The 19,833-nt window shown below is 46.4% G+C and overlaps 1 protein-coding gene across 1 annotated transcript in view; it reads right to left on the bottom strand.

Annotated features, from left to right (window-relative positions):
- Nucleotides 1-2,116: 2,116 nt before the first annotated feature.
- The window catches only part of SNRNP200 (small nuclear ribonucleoprotein U5 subunit 200), a 48,148-nt gene continuing 30,431 nt past the window's right edge, over nucleotides 2,117-19,833 (bottom strand). The window contains exons 24-45 of the mRNA XM_035121076.2: nucleotides 19,618-19,701; nucleotides 17,261-17,367; nucleotides 16,273-16,391; nucleotides 15,883-16,037; nucleotides 15,466-15,655; nucleotides 14,627-14,800; nucleotides 14,094-14,254; nucleotides 13,453-13,680; nucleotides 12,092-12,283; nucleotides 11,656-11,834; nucleotides 9,741-9,892; nucleotides 8,803-8,911; nucleotides 7,690-7,798; nucleotides 7,278-7,467; nucleotides 6,877-7,041; nucleotides 6,621-6,742; nucleotides 5,308-5,451; nucleotides 4,939-5,115; nucleotides 4,668-4,828; nucleotides 4,268-4,349; nucleotides 4,015-4,107; nucleotides 2,117-2,578 (exon numbers count right to left, since the gene is read on the bottom strand). Of these exons, the coding sequence (XP_034976967.1) occupies nucleotides 2,435-2,578; nucleotides 4,015-4,107; nucleotides 4,268-4,349; nucleotides 4,668-4,828; nucleotides 4,939-5,115; nucleotides 5,308-5,451; nucleotides 6,621-6,742; nucleotides 6,877-7,041; nucleotides 7,278-7,467; nucleotides 7,690-7,798; nucleotides 8,803-8,911; nucleotides 9,741-9,892; nucleotides 11,656-11,834; nucleotides 12,092-12,283; nucleotides 13,453-13,680; nucleotides 14,094-14,254; nucleotides 14,627-14,800; nucleotides 15,466-15,655; nucleotides 15,883-16,037; nucleotides 16,273-16,391; nucleotides 17,261-17,367; nucleotides 19,618-19,701 (3,237 nt within the window). The 3' untranslated portion in view covers nucleotides 2,117-2,434. The remainder of the gene's footprint in view (nucleotides 2,579-4,014; nucleotides 4,108-4,267; nucleotides 4,350-4,667; nucleotides 4,829-4,938; nucleotides 5,116-5,307; nucleotides 5,452-6,620; nucleotides 6,743-6,876; nucleotides 7,042-7,277; nucleotides 7,468-7,689; nucleotides 7,799-8,802; nucleotides 8,912-9,740; nucleotides 9,893-11,655; nucleotides 11,835-12,091; nucleotides 12,284-13,452; nucleotides 13,681-14,093; nucleotides 14,255-14,626; nucleotides 14,801-15,465; nucleotides 15,656-15,882; nucleotides 16,038-16,272; nucleotides 16,392-17,260; nucleotides 17,368-19,617; nucleotides 19,702-19,833) is intronic.

Here is a 19,833-nt window from a genome sequence, read left to right as displayed (position 1 = left end):
CGCCCACCAGTGCTCATAGAATCATAGAATCATAGAATCATAGAATCATAGAGTTGGAAGAGACCACAAGGGCCATCCAGTCCAACCCCCTGCCAAGCAGGAAACACCATCAAAGCATTCCTGACAGATGGCTGTCAAGCCTCTGCTTAAAGACCTCCAAAGAAGGAGACTCCACCACACTCCTTGGCAGCAAATTCCACTGCCGAACAGCTCTTACTGTCAGGAAGTTCTTCCTAATGTTTAGGTGGAATTTTCTTTCTTGTAGTTTGAATCCGTTGCTCCGTGTCCGCTTCTCTGGAGCAGCAGAAAACAACCTTTCTCCCTCCTTTATATGACATCCTTTTATATATTTGAACATGGTTATCATATCACCCCTTAACCTTCTCTTCTCCAGGCTAAACATACCCAGCTCCCTAAGCCGTTCCTCATAAGGCATCGTTTCCAGGCCTTTGACCATTTTGGTTGCCCTCTTCTGGACACGTTCCAGCTTATCAGTATCCTTCTTGAACTGTGGTGCCCAGAACTGGACACAATACTCCAGGTGAGGTCTGACCAGAGCAGAATACAGTGGTACTATTACTTCCCTTGATCTAGATGCTATACTCCTATTGATGCAGCCCAGAATTGCATTGGCTTTTTTAGCTGCTGCATCACACTGCTGACTCATGTCAAGTTTGTGGTCAACCAAAACTCCTAGATCCTTTTCACATGTACTGCTCTCAAGCCAGGTGTCTCCCATCCTGTATCTGTGCCTTTCATTTTTTTTGCCCAAGTGTAGCACTTTACATTTCTCCTTGTTAAAATTCATCTTGTTTGCTTTGGCCCAGTTGTCTAATCTGTTAAGGTCATTCTGAAGTGTGATCCTGTCCTCTGGGGTGTTAGCCACCCCTCCCAACTTGGTGTCATCTGCAAACTTGCTCAGGATTCCCTCAAGCCCATCATCCAAGTCATTGATAAAGATGTTGAACAAGACTGGGCCCAAGACAGAACCCTGTGGCACCCCACTAGTCACTACTCTCCAGGATGAGGAGGAGCCATTGATGAGCACCCTTTGGGTTCGGTCAGTAATCCAGCTACAAATCCACTGAATGGTAGCATTGTCTAGCCCACATTTTACCAGCTTCTTTACAAGAATATCATGGGGCACCTTGTCAAAGGCCTTGCTGAAATCAAGATAGGCTACATCCACAGCGTTCCCTTCATCTACCAGGCTTGTAATTCTGTCAAAAAATGAGATCAGATTAGTCTGACATGACTTATTTTTCAGGAACCCATGCTGACTTTTAGTGATCACAGAGTTTCTTTCTAGGTGCTCACAGACTGTTTGCTTAATGATCTGCTCTAGAATCTTTCCTGGTATTGATGTCAGGCTGACTGGGCGGTAATTGTTTGGGTCCTCTCTTTTCCCCTTTTTGAAAATAGGGACAACATTTGCCCTCCTCCAGTCTGCTGGAACTTCGCCTGTTCTCCAGGAATTTTCAAAGATTATTGCCAGTGGTTCTGAAATCACCTCTGCCAGTTCTTTTAATACTCTTGGATGTAGTTCATCTGGCCCTGGAGACTTGAATACATCTAAACTAGCCAAGTATTCTTGTACTACCTCCTTACTTATTCTGGGCTGTGTTTCCCCTGCTGAATCATCTGCTCCATATTCTTCAGGTCGGGCGTTGTTTTCTTTCTTGGAGAAGACTGAGGCAAAGAAGGCATTGAGGAGTTCTGCCCTTTCTCTGTCCCCTGTTTGCATTTCACCATCTTCTCCTCTGAGTGACCCCACTGTTTCCTTGTTTTTCCTTTTGCTACGGACATACCCATAAAAGCCCTTTTTGTTGCTTTTAACCTCTCTGGCGAGCCTGAGTTCATTCTGTGCTTTAGCTTTTCTGACTTTGTCTCTACACGTGCTGGCTATATGTTTGAATTCCTCTCTGGAGATTTCCCCCCTTTTCCATTGGTGGAATGGAATGCTCGATGGAAGGAGGATTCAGCTTGTGCCATAGAACCCCCTACCGCCCATCTAGAATCCTGAAACACCCGCTAGTGGGCAATAGGAACCAGGTTGACAACCCCTGGTCTAGGAACTACGGTAGTTCCCCCTCCCACAAGAAAAGTAGCAAGGAGGTTGTTCCTAAATATCTTTATTTGGGAAAACATGTAGGAACACGGCAGAATCAACTGAGTCCACTCACATAAAAATACTGTGCACGAAACTGTTTGAGTTGCTCAGAGTTAAAAAAACAAAACAGGAAGGGCAGATGAAATTTCTCGAATGCCAGTAGACCTCTCAGCAGTTGAAAGTGAACAGAAACAGTTAAGTACGGAGTAACCTAACTCTCCATCCAGCAGGAAGCAGAAATTCACAAACGTCTCTAGAAGCAGACATCCCATTCCATGGAGGCTCACAACTGCACTCATACAAGACAGAAGCTGAAGGCCCAGCTCAATCAGTATCACTGTCACTCTCCGCCTCCTTCACATCCACACTGAACTTGTACTCCTGGTCGCAGCCCATGTAGGCATCACTCATGAAATAGAGGGTGTAGTTGTGAGTCCCAGTGGCTGGTGCCACAAAGTCCAGTTTCACCTAAAAGGAGAAAGAGCATGAACTGGGGTGTGAAGGGTTTGCTCCACAAGGAAGAGATGGGGTGAGACGCAAGCTCAGAGGAATGGGGCTCCAGGCACACCCTGTGCTGAGAGCTGGGCAGGAAGGAACTGGAGAGGTCGCCCTCTGATATGAGGGTATAGACATTGATATGACCTGCCTAGCAGAGCAAGTGGGAGAAACAACCCATTCCAGGATTCCCACCTCCTTGCAGGGGGCCCTTTGCAGACCAGTCTTCATTTTGAAGCTTCAGATTTTCTGACAATCAGTTATGTTAAGCAGGACTGTGGGTATTCTGCAATTTAACAGAATGCAGGAAACACAAGGAAATTGGCATTGGGCGTAAGCTGCTGCTTCTAGCAAGTCTTGCCTCCCTCTCCCTCTTATTGTATGGGGTGGCACTTGTGGACCTCCAAATGTTGCTGAACTACATCCCATCAGCCCATGGCAGTTGCAATTCAGCAACAGGTTCCCCACCCCTGCCTTACTGCAAAGCCATGTTTTAAAGATATGTGTACAAGGCCTGCTAGAATCCCAGAAGCTGCAGGAGATGGGTTTTTAGCCCAATCAAGGATCAGCAAACCCCAATTTGCATGTGCTACATAGATCACATAATGCACTTGGATTTCCTGGGGCCGGGAGATTATTCTTGGGGCCAGGAGATTATTCTTGGGGCCAGGAGGAGTCCAGACTCTTGAGCATAAGCACAATTTTATTTTCAGTGATCCCAAACTTATTTTATAATCTGGGGAAAAAAATTGAGGCCAGTAATACCAGGACATGGTCAATAAAGCCAACAAAAACCAGACTGCTGCAAGGTGTGTCAACCTGTCTGTTTGGAAGGAGGATGAGTTAGCTAAAGATCCCACCTCCAACATACCACACACTACCCATCCTCCTTCACCACCCCTAGCTCTAGCCTGAACAGAATTCAGGTGTGGTTATATAATAAGAGATGCACATCATGTGCTATTCCTGTGACCAAAATATGGGTTTATGGTGTGGGGGATTTAGAGGTTGAATCTTAGTCAAAGCTCTCTCCTGACACGGTTGCAAGAGTAGAGCAGGCCTCTCTAGGGGTGGGGGAGCGAGCCCACTATGTCCCTTCCTGCTGCTTTTCTGAGCTGCTCAATTTTTCTGTTTGCAGCTAAGAGGCAGAAAATAATCTCAATTGTTTTACATAAGTGATTGCCTGGATCCCTGTTACGCTGCAGCCTGTGGGAGGCCAAAGAAGCCCTCACTGGATGCCTTAAACCTCCCCTTTTCCTTGATAATTCTGTCCCATTGGCCAAAAAGCAGGAGGTCCTTGACCTACAATGTTGAGGATGCCCAGGCCTAACACAAGGCTCATTATGCCTCCCCATAAGGCTCTTCTAGAGGTGAAATGAGATCTGAATGGGTGTTCCCAGATCACTCACCTTAGCCTTCTGCTGCAGCGTCAGTCTCTTGATGGAGATAAGGCTGTTGGATTTGGAATCTCCAATCACTACCCACCAGCCTTCCTCGCGTTTCTGCAGATGAGAGGGGAAAAGTGAGGAAGACAACTTGTGACATCCTCCCTGCCCCTCTGCATCACAACCCTGTAGATTTCAGCCCCATCCTACCCATTGCCCCCCACAAGTGGGCCCAGCTAGACTGTATCAAGCACAGGCTGGGCAGGACTCAACATACCTGTGGGAAGAGGGGGGCAATCACTGGTCCAGTGACTTCTTCCTCTCGCTCCAGCTGCACCAGCACCACCACTGGCCCTCCACTGAAGAAACAAACCAGATTAGACACACACATCTGGAACAATGTGCTAAAAGGGTGAGCATGCGAAGGTTGCTAACTAGCCTGCAAGCGGCAACATACATAGAAGCCTATTTGGCAGCAAATCACATGGCAAAATCCTGGCTTGCAGTGAAAAATCAACCACAGCAGCTTTCATTTTGAAAATGGAGGGGAAGCCTTTGTTACTTTGAAGGAAACCCTCTGAAAGGGGGGGAGAAGAAGAAGAAGAAGAAGGAGGAGGAGGAGGGGGGGGAGGAGGGAACATTTTCTGACTTTATTTTTCATTGCTATGTTCCATTACCTGCGAATACCATCCTTTTCCACCACTTCATAGGAAAGCTCAATGTTAGGGTAGCGGTTACAGAAGCGGGCCACATCAGCAATTTGGGCATCAGAGAGCTGCAGCAGGGCGTTGCGGTCTTCGTCCTCCATTTCCATGATGTCAAATACACTCTCCACTCCCTGCAAAAGGGTAGGCATGGGATAAGCCAGTCTGTGTGGCCAAGAAAGGAGCAGGTCCCTGGTGACCACACTGAACCTCCCCACTTCCCTGCCTGTGTCTGCTCTCTCACCTTCTCTGTGCAGCGCTTGATGTGCTCAGAGGTGAAGTGGGGCAGCTGCTTCAGGTAGGAGTCCTTTGACCACATGGCCTGGGTGACCATCTGGGCCAGCTCCATGGCAGCCAGAGCAGGACTCAGCCAGCCGTTGCTGGACAGAACATCCACGCAAGCTTGGATCAGACGAATTGCCTGGGAGGAAAGACAGAACAGAAGGAGCTTAGCATCCCAGGCATCAGCAGAAAAAGGGGAACAATGCCCTCAGCTAGCCAAGCTTCAAATATGAGACCAAATGGGAATAGGCAGTATCTGTTGTGAACTCGCCCTGAAGCAGCAGGAAGCTGTGGGTGCCCCCTCAGCCGTGTTTTTGCTCTCCCCCAATACCTTGCTGAGAATCTCCTCTGTGTCAGACTGGAGCTCTGCACTCAGCTGCATACGTGACAGATGGGACTGAAGCAGAAGGTTCGTTTTGACATGGGGATCATTGAATTTGGGGTTATTCAGCTTGTGAGGCACTTTCTGGGCAAGCTGAGGAAAGGAGAGAAGCAACATTCAGCACACAATAATGTTCTCTGACTATCTCTAAGCACCAAATGCAATCACACAATCAATTTGCGGGAGCAGGACAGATTGGAACCCAAAGATCAGCACTCTCACCCAGAGAGGGCGGGGGCTTGAGATGCAGCATAAAAGATAGGCGAAACTGCCATGCGGAGGACAAGTCTAGAACTGGCAAAGATGTAGCCAACAGGATATAGAGGCCCTGCTAGCCACATTGGCCCACGGATCTACCATTTAGTGGTATAAGGATGTATTTATTATTCAGTTTTAAAAGGTCATCACACACTTCAGAATTTGAAACTACTGAAGTGAAAGTTCTCTACGAACAAAACACAGGACAAAATGTACACAATGAATACAGACTGGGGAACATAAATGCACATGTACAGCCCAGTAAGTTGACTGTATTTGGTTCTATAAACTTAGCTCTCAGCCCCTGGAAATTTTACCACTTTTACATGCATTATATATTTTCCCCAACAAGTACCAACTTCTATTTTGGTTTTAAGTTGTTGTTGTTTTCAAAGCAGATCACATGTTTAAAAATAGTTGCAACGCACATAAAGCAGAAAGAACTTTTCACAAATGAACCAACCCCCCCCCCCAGAAAAATCTCTGTTCAGACAATAACAATTCCCCAGTTGTTTAAAACCAGGTTTGCCTATCTATCTATCTATCTACCTACCTATCTATCTATCTATCTATCTATCTACACACACACACACACACACACACACACACACACACACACACACACAAACTTTTCGTAAACAATTCAGTCTTCACCAACTTCCCACAAGAAAGGCCTTAGGAGGGAATTCCTAGTTATGGAGCCCTGCTCTGTATCCTCATGGATTTATCTCAGGCAGGTGGATCACCACCACTTGCCCTGCATCTACCGTAACATCTAAATACTAGTAACGTGGGTTATATTGCTTCCAAATATATATATATATAGAATAGAATAGGAATAGAATAGAATACTTTATTGTCATTGTACATAGTATTGTACATTATACATAAGACTGGGGTCCCCTGCTCTTGGAGAGAAGCCACTGGGCTGTATAGATTTTCCCAAGTCAACCAACCACACCACCCCCACACCACGTGCCCATCAAACTGAAGAGGTGACTCACCTGCCGCAGGAGGTTGTCCTCATGGTGCCGGATGGGAATGTTCTCATACTCAGCAGCATTGGAAATGATTTCAATCAGACCTCGCACTTTAGTCTTGGCGTTCAGGGACATGCTGAAGAGCTCTAGAGGTAGTGGTGGGTTTTTAATAAAAGAAAAGGTAGCATCAGGTATGAGGCTGCAGCCTCAGACAACAAGCAACGCCCAACATGCCATGCACAGGTGCCATGATGTCCATAACTCTCAGCCTGCCCCTTACCAATGGTGGTGTAGTTGATGTAGTAATAAGCTGCAATCATGCCCAAGTTCAAAGGCGCAACATCCATCTCATCTTCAATGCTGATACATTTGGACTGCTCAAGGTCACTAAGTGTCTGCTCCACCAACTCTGACAGGTGGTCACTGAGATGCCTGTGCGAAACTCCTGAACAAAGAGACAAAGGAAGACACATGCTGCACATCCACAGGGGCTGGAAACATAGGACCTTGAAATAATCTTTGTGTTTTATTACTGTACTTCAGAACGACTTTGAGGAAGGACAGTGTGAAAACGTAATAAATAATCCTTCTCCATTCCCCTCCCTCTTGTCCAAGTGTGTGGCAGGACAGAGGCACAAAGCAACAAAAACAGGGGCAGGGGTTGGGAGTCTGCTTTCCCACCTTGCAGGTTGTAGTAGTTGGGATTCTGAGTCATCCTGCGATACAAGAAGGTCCAGGTGAGATAGTCGACAGCATCCTGCTTGTTCTCAATGGTCTTGGTGACGATCTCAGCATTGAAGTGATCATGCATGCAGTGGTCTAAATGAGACTCCACTGGGAGGGGCTCGTATAGGAACTTCTTGAAGAAATCCTTTGAGTGGGAGAACCAAAGTGGCATTTTTAGTGTGTCAAACAATTTACGAGTTTCATCTCCACTCTGAACAAAGGAATACTCAAATCCAGACTGGAAGAGAAACTGTGCCCCAAGCAAACTTCATCCAGGGAGCATATGGAAGAAATGTGATTCTAAATCTCTTCAGGCCCCCAGCCCTAAAGAACATGCAAATCCACTCGTTCCCTGTTGTTTGCTCACCTTCTTGGACCCCTGGCACATAATGACACAGCGCCCCTCATCATCCTGCAGTGGGCGGTTTGCATGGCCCACCATCTGCAACACATCATAGATGGGGTAATCCACATACCTGGCACATAGGAAAGTAATTATGTTAATAGAAGCAGAAGGCAAAAGATTTAGAATTCTGTAGAGGGGGAAACTTCTGTAATATGCATGACATGACAAATTTGCAGATTCAGTCTGACTGGCTGAAAGTTAAAAGGTCAGACTTACTCTAGTTAGTTCATTTTCTGCAAGGGATGGAGGAGATCCAATGGGCTACTTCTCCTGCTCATCCATGGATCTCCCTCCTCCACTGCACCACATAATCACATTTCCTAGTGAAGAAACCAGGGCAGGAGCTTGGAAAACTGAAGAGGCAAAAAATGCACAGGAATCTTCACCGAGGGCTGGGGGGTTCTACTTAAAGAATGAAAGGTCCACTTAAATTCTTTCTGGCTTCTATGAGGGTACCAGTATCTGACCACATATTTCCAGTTGCCCAAATCACAAGAACCAGCAACGTGTGTTGTTGATATGAATGTTTCAATCTGCAGGGGAATTAATACCTGGACACTGGGTCAGATATTATATTCTATATAAACCATAGCCAAATTGCAGCTATTGATAAGGTAATGCATGAGACTCATGAAAACCCATTTTTTTCACATCAGTGTCACTCTAAGACAGGTATCCCCAAACTGCGGCCCTCCAGATGTTTTGGCCTACAACTCCCATGATCCCTAGCTAACAGTACCAGTGGTCGGGGAAGATGGGAATTGTAGTCCAAAACATCTGGAGGGCCGAAGTTTGGGGATGCCTGCTCTAGGAGTAAGAAATACACACTGGTTGACCAGCTTCTAGATTATCCCAACTTGTGCCTGAGCAGCCAGGCTTAAACAAGGCCTATCTTAACAACAAAAACAGCCCCAAATGAGATGCTCTCCTTTAGTGTCTGGGGTGAGCCTCACTTTCTGTTTCACCACCCTGGACTTCTTTTCCCAGTGGCTCTTACATTCCTCACTGCATAGCCCAACAGTCCTCGCCTTTCCCGTGGGCTCAGAACCCAGCAACCCACCTCCCTTCACTCACGCATGGATCTTGCCATTGTAGTACTGTGTGTCCATGATGATCACTAGGTGAGAAGCTACATTCATTCCCCAGCAGAGGCTCCGTGAGGCCACCACCACCTGAATGGCACCTAACAGCAAAACAGAAGAGCAGAACTAGATGAGAACCAATTTATAGCCCAGCTGACTGTGGGGAACACATACAGGTGAAACTCGAAAATTAGAATATCGTTGAAAAGTTCATTTATTTCAGTAATTCAACTTAAAAGGTGAAACCAATATAGGAGATAAGACTCATGACATGCAAAGTGAGATATGTCAAGCCTTTATTTGTTGTAATTGTGATGATTATGGCGTACAGCTGAAGAAAACTTCAAATTCACAATCTCAGAAAATTAGAATTTTAATTGAATTAATAAACAAAGATTGCAAATAGAACAATATTGGACCTCTGAACCCTATCTAAAACCACCACGGTTTCCGTTCGGATGTCAAGAAATTCATAAGCTTGCGGCCATTTGCCCCATTCATAAGTCGAAAAATTCGGTTGTCGAGTCGTTCGTAAATTGAGGTACCACTGTATTCTAATTTTCTGAGATTGTGAATTTGGGGTTTTCTTCAGCTGTACGCCATAATCATCACAATTACAACAAATAAAGGGGTGTTTCCGGCTATATGGACTCTGTTCTAAAACCATATGCTATCAGTGCACCCAGCTACGTACATGACACCACAGATTTTCTGAGGAAAATACAATCTTTGAATAATCTTCCTAACAATACTATACTAGCCACTATGGATGTGGAATCTCTGTATACCAACATCCCACACAACAATGGTTTACAAGCCATAAGGAATGTCATTTCCCCCCTGAATAGAGACATTTCTTTATGGTGCCTGATAATCCCTCATTTTCTAAATTGACCCATAAATCTGCAGTCTGCTCCCACCCCACTTTACCTGAGCCAAAAAGCTGCTCCACAACTCTTCGCTCCATGGAGGTCAATCCCTCATGCAGGTATCCCACCCCATTCACCAGGGTCTCCTTCAAGGTGTTGTCATTCAGCTTGTCCAAGTATGGAGCCACATCCTTCTCAGTGCAGTGCAGGAACCTGGCAAGGAGGAACAAGCCAGATCGAAGTCAGGACAGTCAGCAGACCAAGACCAACTTCCTCATTCAGTCAACAGCCTCCATCCGATCACCCAAAAGACTGGTGAAGGGTGACCCCCTCCTGTCCCCAGAACCTTAAAAGCAGGCAGGAACCATCACCTGTCATTGACGGAGTTTCTCATCAACACTTCTCATTTCCCTCAACAGCTTTTGTTAAGCAATAATTCTGCCGCAACAGATTTAATTTCTGGACAGAAAAGTAGCAACTAGAGAAACTCTCATCTCTGCAAAATCCAGTCTACTTCCAACATCCCTTGCCCATGTTTGGCCCTCACAAACTTCATTACTTCCATATCTTCTGCCCCAGACTGTGCTCGATATCCTTCACCCCAGATCCTCCAGCATGTAGACATTAAGCACATACCATATTTTTCCTTCCATAAGACACACTTTTTTTCTCCTAAAAAGTAAGAGGAAATGTCTGTGTGTCTTATGGAGCAAATGCCTGGAGCCGAATTGCCCAGGGGCTAAAGGCAGATCATGCTTTAAAAAAAGAAGAAGAAAAGAAATAGCTAAAGGCTAACAAGAGGGAATGAGCAAGCCTTGAAAGGAACCCACTCAGCAGCTGATTGCAAGAGATTGGGGAGGGAAATAAGAGAGCTAGCTCCCTTCCTGCCCCTTCGCCTAGGCCTCAATTGTTGTCTGCAGAGGGAGACATTTGGCTGGCTGATTAGAACAGGGATCCCCATATGCGCACACACTTGCTTTTTCTGGCATGGGGTGCCGCCAGAAATGGCTTCTGCGTGTGCGCAGATGTCATTTCCGGTGCACTTCCAGGTCGGCGCCATGCTAGAAATAGCTTGTGTGCATGCGCACAAGCTATTTCTGGTGCTGCGCCGACCCGGAGGTGGGCAACCGCACTGTGGCGTGCCGGTAAGAGCGGGTGGCGGGGGTCGTTGGGGGCCGCACAATTGGCTCGTGTGGGCCGCATCCGGGCCCCAGGTCTTAGTTTGGGGACCCCTGGATTAGATTATCTGCCTGGAAACTGTAGAAATTGCTCCCTTTTCTTTCCTAAAGAAAATGCAGAACTTCCGAGTTGAACCCCATAAAAACAGGATTTTTCCCCTTTGCAAGAGAACTCAGCAACTTTGAGCTGATCCTAAAAAACAGAGCTTTCCCCCTTTGCAAAAAAGATCCACAACCCTGAGCTGACCCCCCCCCCCAAAAAAACAGGGCTTTTCCCATTTGCAAAAAAAGCTGCATAACGTTGAGCTGATCTAAAAAATATGGAGCTTTCCCCTTTTGCAAAAGAAGCTTCCTCACGTATTAAATGGAGGCGCAAAGGCACCTAGGCCTCTAGGAGCTGGCTGCTATACCTAGGACAATTCAAAAAAGCAAAAAAAAAAATTCTTGTTTTCCTCCTCTAAAAACTAGGTGCGTCCTATGGAGTGAAAAATTCGGTGTGCATCCAGCCAAATACAAATTAAATAAGTGGGCCCATCACACCCATTCTTTCAGATTATTCATATCATTTTTAAATGCCAAAGTCACTGAAAGATTACAGAGGGAAGGCGTTCCAAAATGCAGGTCCCTCCTTATTCTTGAACAGCTACACTCCAATTTAGCTCCAGTGTCCTTTATAGCTTCTTGCCCCTTCCCAATGACTGACAGAGGTACAATAAATAAGGAATCACACACATTCAGCTTCTCCTCTTGTATCATTAAGTTATCTGGAGCACAGATTACATGATGTCCTGCCCATACCTTTGTCTCTGGACATCTGATGCACAGGTGGTGAGGATGTCAATGGCTGTGAGGCGCGTCTGCTTGCGAGACGGAACAAACACGATTACTGGCTTCTTTGGAGAGTGCTTCATGATAGCATGATAGACTGGCTTGGCCATGGACAACAGGCGGGTCTGGGTGTGGCTGATGTTGAAGCCCTTTAGAGCAGCGAAAGAGAAGGAGAGAGGAGAAGGATGATGCCAAACCTCAATGCTTGGAAGAGGCAAATAGAAGGGTCCCAGGTTCAATCCCTTGGGTCTCCAGGCGGGGCTGGGACGAAGGCCTGCCTGAAACCTTCAAGAGCCGCTTCTTGTCAGTATTGACTGTACCAAGCTGAATGGCCCTTTGAGGTAGATGAACACCAGCTTTCTATGTTCCTAGAGTTCCCCAGAGGTGGGGGGGGGTAGGAACCTACTTGGATGTGTAGCTCCAGGGGCACAGGGCGCACGTTGGGGTGGAAGTTGAAGGTGGCCGTGGCACTGCAGCCTAGCCAGTGGGCCACATCCTTGGCGTTGGACAGTGATGAGCTCAAGGCCACAATGCGGATGGGCCGCTCTATCTGGGAGGAGATATAGCGCATCCGGGAACAGATCACCTCCAAGACCGGCTGCAGAAGGAAGCCAAAGACACCTGGGTTATTTCAAGCACCCTCAGCCATTCCACATCTAGATATTTTCATTGACAGGTCAGGAAAGACATAGCATTAAGTGCTTGAGCCTCACACATGCTTTTGTGGCCTTAAAAATGTCACACAAAACTCCAAAGAGAAACTAAAACTACAATGGGCCAACTGAGAGGTACAATCCCTTACACTATCCACTCCTCCTCCATCACCACTACTAGAATCAGTTTCTCACTCTCTGCTCAACATCCCTCCTCCCTTCGATCTCTTAGGCAAACTGCAGAAGAATACAAAGTGATTATACCTCGGTGCAACCAGTTAATGTGAACAGGTGATACAATTAACAAGAGATCTCGGCATTTTCTTGATGCAACCACAAATATTAATACTTCAGTGTCCACCCTCTGGAAGGCAGATTTCGAGATGATTGAAGGACCCTGACTTTGACTAGCTGGGTTAGGCAGAAAGCCTCCAAGAGAGAGATGACAGCTCTATAGGAAAAGCCCACAATCTTTACATCCAGCTGGCACCTGCTATTGCCAACTGCTATCAACAATTACTAAAATTGACAATTTCAGTCATCATTTTTGATGCCCTTCTGGTTCATTGGTAATACTTATTACTCAGGGGAGGGTGATAGAACTGAGTTTTGCATCCAAATGTCCCCATGTTTAATCCCTACTATTTCCAGGTAGGTCTGGGGAAAGCTCCCTTCTGAAAACCTCAAGAGCTGTTGTTAGATTGTGTAGATAAACAATACTGCGGTAGGTGGTTCAAATGCCTGCTGACAGAAGGAGTCTTCCTATCCCTGGGTAAGTTATCCTTGAAAACCATCAGCAATAAAATACATGGGACCTGTTTGGATGCCTCACATTCTGCTCAGCGCACACTGGCTGTGGGAGCTACTTCTAACTGCAACCCCTCATGCAATGTCAGGTGCCGCACAAGATGCTGGGAAGGAGAGGGGTGTTTAGGGGATGCAACGGTTACAGATTCCTGTCTCCTTCTGTTGCCCAGAACGAGAAGCTCCTCAGTACACAGGATATGCAGCAGCTGTGCATGGCAAGCCCTCCAAGAAAGAAAGGTCAGTGTCCTGCTTTCTCCCTCAGAGCAGAGCCCCTTTGTGGTGGGCTGCATTCCTCCCCGAGACTCACCCCATTCTCGCCACCAATGAGGTGCACTTCATCCACAATGAAGAGGTTGACGTTTTGCACGTTCTTGCGCTGCTTCCAGCGCCGGGAAAGGATGTCCCACTTCTCAGGAGTGCTGATTATAATGTTGCCTTTGCCCAACAGCTTCAGGTCAGTGCTGGTCTCCCCCGTCAGCAAGACAACTTTCTTGAGTAGGCGCTCTTGGAACTTCTCATACCAATCCAGGAAGATCTTCCATGGCAAAAGGAAGAGGAGACAATGCTCTTAACAGCCGTCCTTCCAAGCACTCTCTTCCTCACACACACAAAGCACACCGTCTCTGTTTTTCTAGCTTACAACCAACAAAGTGGTCACCCAGACTTATCCACATATATTCTGCAATGCTTTTATTCCTTCTTTGCAGAATCTGAACTTCACTCACAAAGCAAGGACAATAAGGAGGACAATGGGGGAAGTAACGAGAGCTGTTTAAAATATACTTAAGTACTTGTCCCAGATAAGGCCAACAGAACACCCTATCCAGACCCTCTTCTTTTGTTTTTCTGCCTGCAAAGCTTTCAGTGGGAAGAGGAATTGATTAAAGCTATTCTGATCACCCTCCTGGAAAGGGCAGATTTTAAAAGGACATGTCAGGAGTGCTGTACCTGCTCAGCAAGGGCTTCCATTGGTGTGATGTAGACACAGCGGCCTTCCAAATTCTGCAGCAACATCCTCAGAATGGCAAATTCAGCACAGATTGTTTTTCCACTGCCTGTGGGAGCTCCCACAAACACATTTTCATCGCTGTTATAGACGGTGTTGAAAACTAAACCGGGAAAGAAAAGGCAGAGGAAAATTTCCCTATGGCCAGCAACAGTTACTCCAGAACCCACAAGAACCCAAAAGTATCCTTCCCCAGCTGGTGCCATCTAGATGTTTTGAACTGCAAATCCCATCAAATCCAGGCACAAACAAGCACCACATACCAAAGTGATGTTCACAAGAATACTAGACTGAATCCCCCAGCTATGCGATGGAATGTCTGACAACTAAGAATTATGCCATTTTGTCTTGCATGTTCCAGGCTGTTGGCACCTAATATATAATACTATGCAGCTCCCCCGCTCCCCGCTAAGATGGTTCCTATTTTCTTGGCAGCCCTCCTCTACACTGACTCAAATCCAGCTGCGCTGCCCACCTTGAGTCTGGATAGGATTGAAGAAGGGAAACTTGTCCTGGTAGAGGCTCTCAAAGGCGCTATTCCTCAAAGCGGAGACAGGCAGTGGCTGCAGGTCCAGCAGCTCAGTTGGTGGAGGGTACTTCTCTGGAAGGATGAGATGTCGGAAGGACACGGGCAACTGCGTCTCACAGGCTGAAATAATCAAGCACATAAACACAAACAAGATGAAAACAGAGGATCTAGTTCTCTGCTTTTAAAAGAGGTATTCTTTGAATGAGAAGATTAGGTCGCACCCAGAATGTTGTAAGAGGGCCTGAGGGAGTCACATTTTAGCCATGGCTGTGCTTGTGCCAGGATATGGTGCTCTTAGCAAATGTTCAACAGGATCCCAGGTCTGTCCCTAAACCCTGGAACATCAGGGTCTTCATCTTTCTTTTGTACCTTCTGTACCCTGAGCAGCAGACTGAATCAACTAGGCAGGTGAATGCAAACAGTACAGCAGTGATGCTTTTAACTCCTCAGTGTGGCAAAGGAAGACTAAGGGGAGGGCACAACACTGGAGAGGCTTCCCAATCATATGATCCCAGGCAGGTCTATGGCTGTTCAGAGATGAAAGCGAGGTCCTGATTTGACCCCACCTTGGCTGGCAATGTGTGATGTGTGTGGTGCTGGTGGGCTTTCATCTTCAGGGGAGCAAGAGGGGCAGAAACATCTAGAAAAAAGACTTGACAGGCAAAGAACATGTCTGGGCTTCCTCCATGGCACTCCAGATAATACCCCCCACAATAGACTGTTTACACTGCAGACCCCAGCTGGGGAGCTGGAGAACATCCTTCTGCAAAAGGATGCAGACTTACAGAGCCAGCGATCCGAGACCACCCGGATAAAGTATTGTGGGGGGAGAGGCTCGAAGACCGGCACAAAGAAAGTGATGAGGTGTTCATCCTGAGCATACTTGGCCTTCAGAAGGAAATACTCGTGGTGTAGGATCACTTCACTGTCCACATCCTCCACCAGGATCCAAAAGGCCTCTGAAGAACCATGGACCTAGCCCAAGAGAGGAGAAAAACTGGGATTAAAATACAGGCCCCAAGTGAAAATTCTTGCTCTCTCTGTGTAGCGTTTAAGGAGCACAACTTGTACTGCTGCTACTGTTCAGTCCCCATCAATCCCTGTTCCAGCACCTGCCTCCACATCAAAATAGCTACCCAGCAAACCTCCCCACCCCCACCTTACTGGTGGCGATTACTTCAGACCTACAGGGGTCCCTTTACCTTTTCATCCCACTGGAAATCTGGGGTAATTGTCAGCTCTACTTTCAGAGTAGACCTGGTGATGGGCTGCAGGTGGACAGACAACTCCAGTTTGGGGAACAAATGGACATATTTGTGGATTGTCTTCCCCATCTTTGGCATCCGAATCAGCTCCCCTGTAAAGGGATGGAATTAAAGAAAAGAAGAGTGAGCATGTGCAGAAGAGATGGAGATCTGAGATGAACTGCACACATTCAAGATTCTCAGCAGGTCATAATCAAGTTGGGCCATATTCTGTGGAAAAACTGAGAGACCCTTTAGCCAAGAAACACTGGTCCCTTAGCAGGAAACACTGATCCCTTAGATCCCCTCCACTGACACACACACACACAACCACCTCTGTCCACTGACCTATTTCATTGTGATTCAAGTCATAGAGTCGTTCAAATGGGAAGTTTTTCTTCTCAATTTTCTTCACCACCTCTTCAGGCAGTTTCTTGAATTGACGAAGGGGGCACATGGATTGCCACCTGCATGAGCAAGAAGCACCATCAGGATTGTGCCAGCAATGGTGGTTAGTAAGCAATGGAAGAGAAATTTAGGCACCTCCTACGTTCCTTGTGTTTTGCCCCACGCTCTTCCTTCAAACTGAGGAAGAAAAGTGAGGAGGTTCCTCTTCAGCCTCAAAATCGGCCCTCTGTGTGGCCCTCTGTGCATAACCCCACCCCACCCCGCAGCCCCACAAGGCTTCCCATTTCCACTGCCTTTGGCTTGCAAGCCTGCTCAGCAGACTAAGCCAATGCTCTTCACACTCCCATCACAAGAGACCTGGCTTGCCTGAGGGGGGCTTGTTTCTTGCCCCCTGCCCTGGCACAAAAACAAACACCAGGGTCTATCCCACTTATGGGAAGTGATTCTGGAAACCAGTATGGATGCAATCACATAACTGGCTTTCTAGGGCTAAACATACTGCTAATTTTGAAATCCCAAAAACTCCAGTCTTCTAGTCCTTAGGATGGCACAAGTCCTTTCCCCTTCACAGCTGCTTTCCCAAACAACACTTCTAAAAAAAAAAAGTATACCAGCATGTACTCGGAAGGTCTCAGGGCGGTTATAGCATAAAATCCCTTTTCATCCCTCCCTTTTGACTCCATATATCTATGAAATCAAACCACTGCCCACCCACTGCCAAAAGACTGCCCAGAATCAAGTAAGGAGCATGGTAAGGCAGCACAACTGGATCAGGTTGGTGAGGGGCCCTTCCAAGTTGCTGGGGTCCTCAGCCAGTGCCCAGCCTGGCTGAGTGCTGGTGCCAGGCCCAGCTGCATGGTAGGGCACTACTAGATATAAAGTCTGCAATACATAAAGATTAAGAGCATGCTCTGGAGCCACTACGTACATTCGTTTGTCAATCATCTTGCAGAGGTTCAAAGTCTTGTCAGTAAGCTGCGCCCAACCACGGTTGAGGACAATCTCAAAGATTGCACGCATGAGCCGCCCAGCAGACTGAAAGCAGGACAAAACAGATGTCAAATATCAAAGAAACCAACCTCACAGGGAGGTTTTGACTGATTTTTTGATTAAAATGCAAGCATGTATCCACATCCATCTAAAGATTCATTTTTGAAACTCCATTTCCACCCTGCAGGTGATCAGGCCCATTCATATAAGCCAAGAAACAAAGAAGACCTCAAGGTACCTACAAGGCTCCTTATTGCAATGAATTTACAGGGCCACCCCTTTGGAATGAAGCCATCTTATACCAAGTTTAGTCACTGGTCCATCTATCCCAGCCTTTGCCAAACTTGTGCCCTCCAGATTCTTTGGACATGCTGGATATGGATGTTAGAAATTGTAGTGCAAAAACTCTGGAGGGCACCAGATTGGCGAAGGCTGGGCAAGCTCTACAATGCCTACTGCAGTGACTTTCCCAGTCCTGCTCCTCTAGATCGAAGGGATGCAACCTGAGGCCTTCTGTATATAAATATGTGATCTACCACGACAGGCTGTTGTTGTTTAGTCGTTTAGTTGTGTCCGACTCTTCGTGACCCCATGGACCAGAGCATGCCACTGCCTCCCACAGTTTGGTCAAACTCATGTTCATAGCTTCGAGAACATCAATTCTTCGGCGATCAGCCTTCTTGATGGTCCAGCTCCCACTTCCATACATCACTACTGGGAAAACCATAGCTTTAACTATACAGACCTTTGTTGGCAAGGTGATGTCTCTGCTTTTTAAGATGTTGTCTAGGTTTGTCATTGCTTTTCTCCCAAGAAGCAGGTGTCTTTTAATTTCGTGACTGCTGTCACCATCTGCAGTGATCAAGGAGTAAAATCTCTCACTGCCTCCATTTCTTCCCCTTCTATTTGCCAGGAGGTGATGGGACCAGTGGCCATGATCTTGGTTTTTTTGATGTTGAGCTTCAGACCATATTTTGCGCTCTCCTCTTTCACCCTCATTAAAAGGTTATTTAATTCCTCCTCACTTTCTGCCATCAAGGTTGTGTCATCTGCATATCTGAGGTTGTTGATATTTCTTCCGGCAATCTTAACTCCGGCTTGGGATTCATCTAGTCCAGCCTTTCGCATGATGAATTCTGCATCAAGTTAAATAAGCAGGGAGACAATATACAGCCTTGTCGTACTCCTTTCCCAATTTTGAACCAGTCAGTTGTTCCATATCCAGTTTTAACTGTAACTTCTTGTCCCACATAGAGATTTCTCAGGAGACAAATGAGGCACTCCCATTTCTTTAAGAACTTGCCATAGTTTGCTGTGGTCAACTAGTCAAAGGCTTATGCATAGTCAATGAAACAGTAGATGTTTTTCTGGAACTCTCTAGCTTTCTCCATAATCCAGCACATGTTTGCTTTTTGTCTCTGGTTCCTCTGCCTCTTCGAAATCCAGCTTGCACTTCTGGGAGTTCTCGATCCACATACTGCCTAAGCCTGCCTTGTAGAATTTTAAACATAACCTTGCTAGCGTGTGAAATGAGCATGATTGTGCGGTAGTTGGAGCATTCTTTGGCACTGCCCTTCTTTGGGATTGGGATGTAGACTGATCTTTTCCAATCCTCTGGCCATTGCTGAGTATTTCAAACTTGCTGGCATATTGAGTGTAGCACTTTAACAGCATCATCTTTTAAAATTTTAAATAGTTCAGCTGGAATATCATCACTTCCACTGGCCTTGTTATTAGCAGTGAAATACAAGAAAGCAAAATGGCTGTCCAACGAGGCCTTACAAATATCGGGGGAGAGGAGGCAAGCAAAATGCAAGGGAGATAGTGAAAGATACAGGAAACTGAATACAGATTTCCAAAAAATAGCAAGGAGAGACAAGAGGGTCTTCTTAAACGAGCAATGCAAAGAAATAGAGGAAAACAATAGAAATGGGAAAACCAGAGATCTGTTCAAGAAAACTGGAGATATGAAAGGAACATTTTGTACAAAGATTACCATAATAAAGGACAAAAGTGGTAAAGACCTAACAGAAGCAGAAGACATCAATAAGAGGTGGCAAGAATACACAGAGGAATTATACCAGAAAGATATGGAGGTCTCATACACCCCAGGTAGTGTGGTTGCTGACCTTGAGCCAGACATCCTGGAGAGTGAAGTCAAATGGGCCTTAGAAAGCACTGCTAATAACAAGGCCAGTGGAAGTGATGACAAGCTGTACAGGCCACCCAAGATAGTAAGTAAATGAAGGATACTGGAGCACAAAAGAGCCACTCCCAATCTGAATGGTTACTCACCTGAGTGACATACACCATGTCTGCCATGAGAGCAAAGCCCTCCAGCTTCAGTTGGGAGATAAAGGCCTGAAGGAGAACATTGATCTAAGGAGAAGACAATAAGGGGCATTAACATCCTCCAAAGAAGGGGTGAGGAACCTTTTTCAGGCCTACAGCCATATTCTCCTGGTGTTGGCTGCTGCAAAGCAGTAGTGGGTGGGGCCAGACCCCCACACA

The sequence above is a fragment of the Zootoca vivipara genome, chromosome 6, assembly GCF_963506605.1.
Source record: "Zootoca vivipara chromosome 6, rZooViv1.1, whole genome shotgun sequence".
NCBI lineage: Eukaryota > Metazoa > Chordata > Lepidosauria > Squamata > Lacertidae > Zootoca > Zootoca vivipara.
This window is presented reverse-complemented; position numbering and strand designations above follow the sequence as displayed.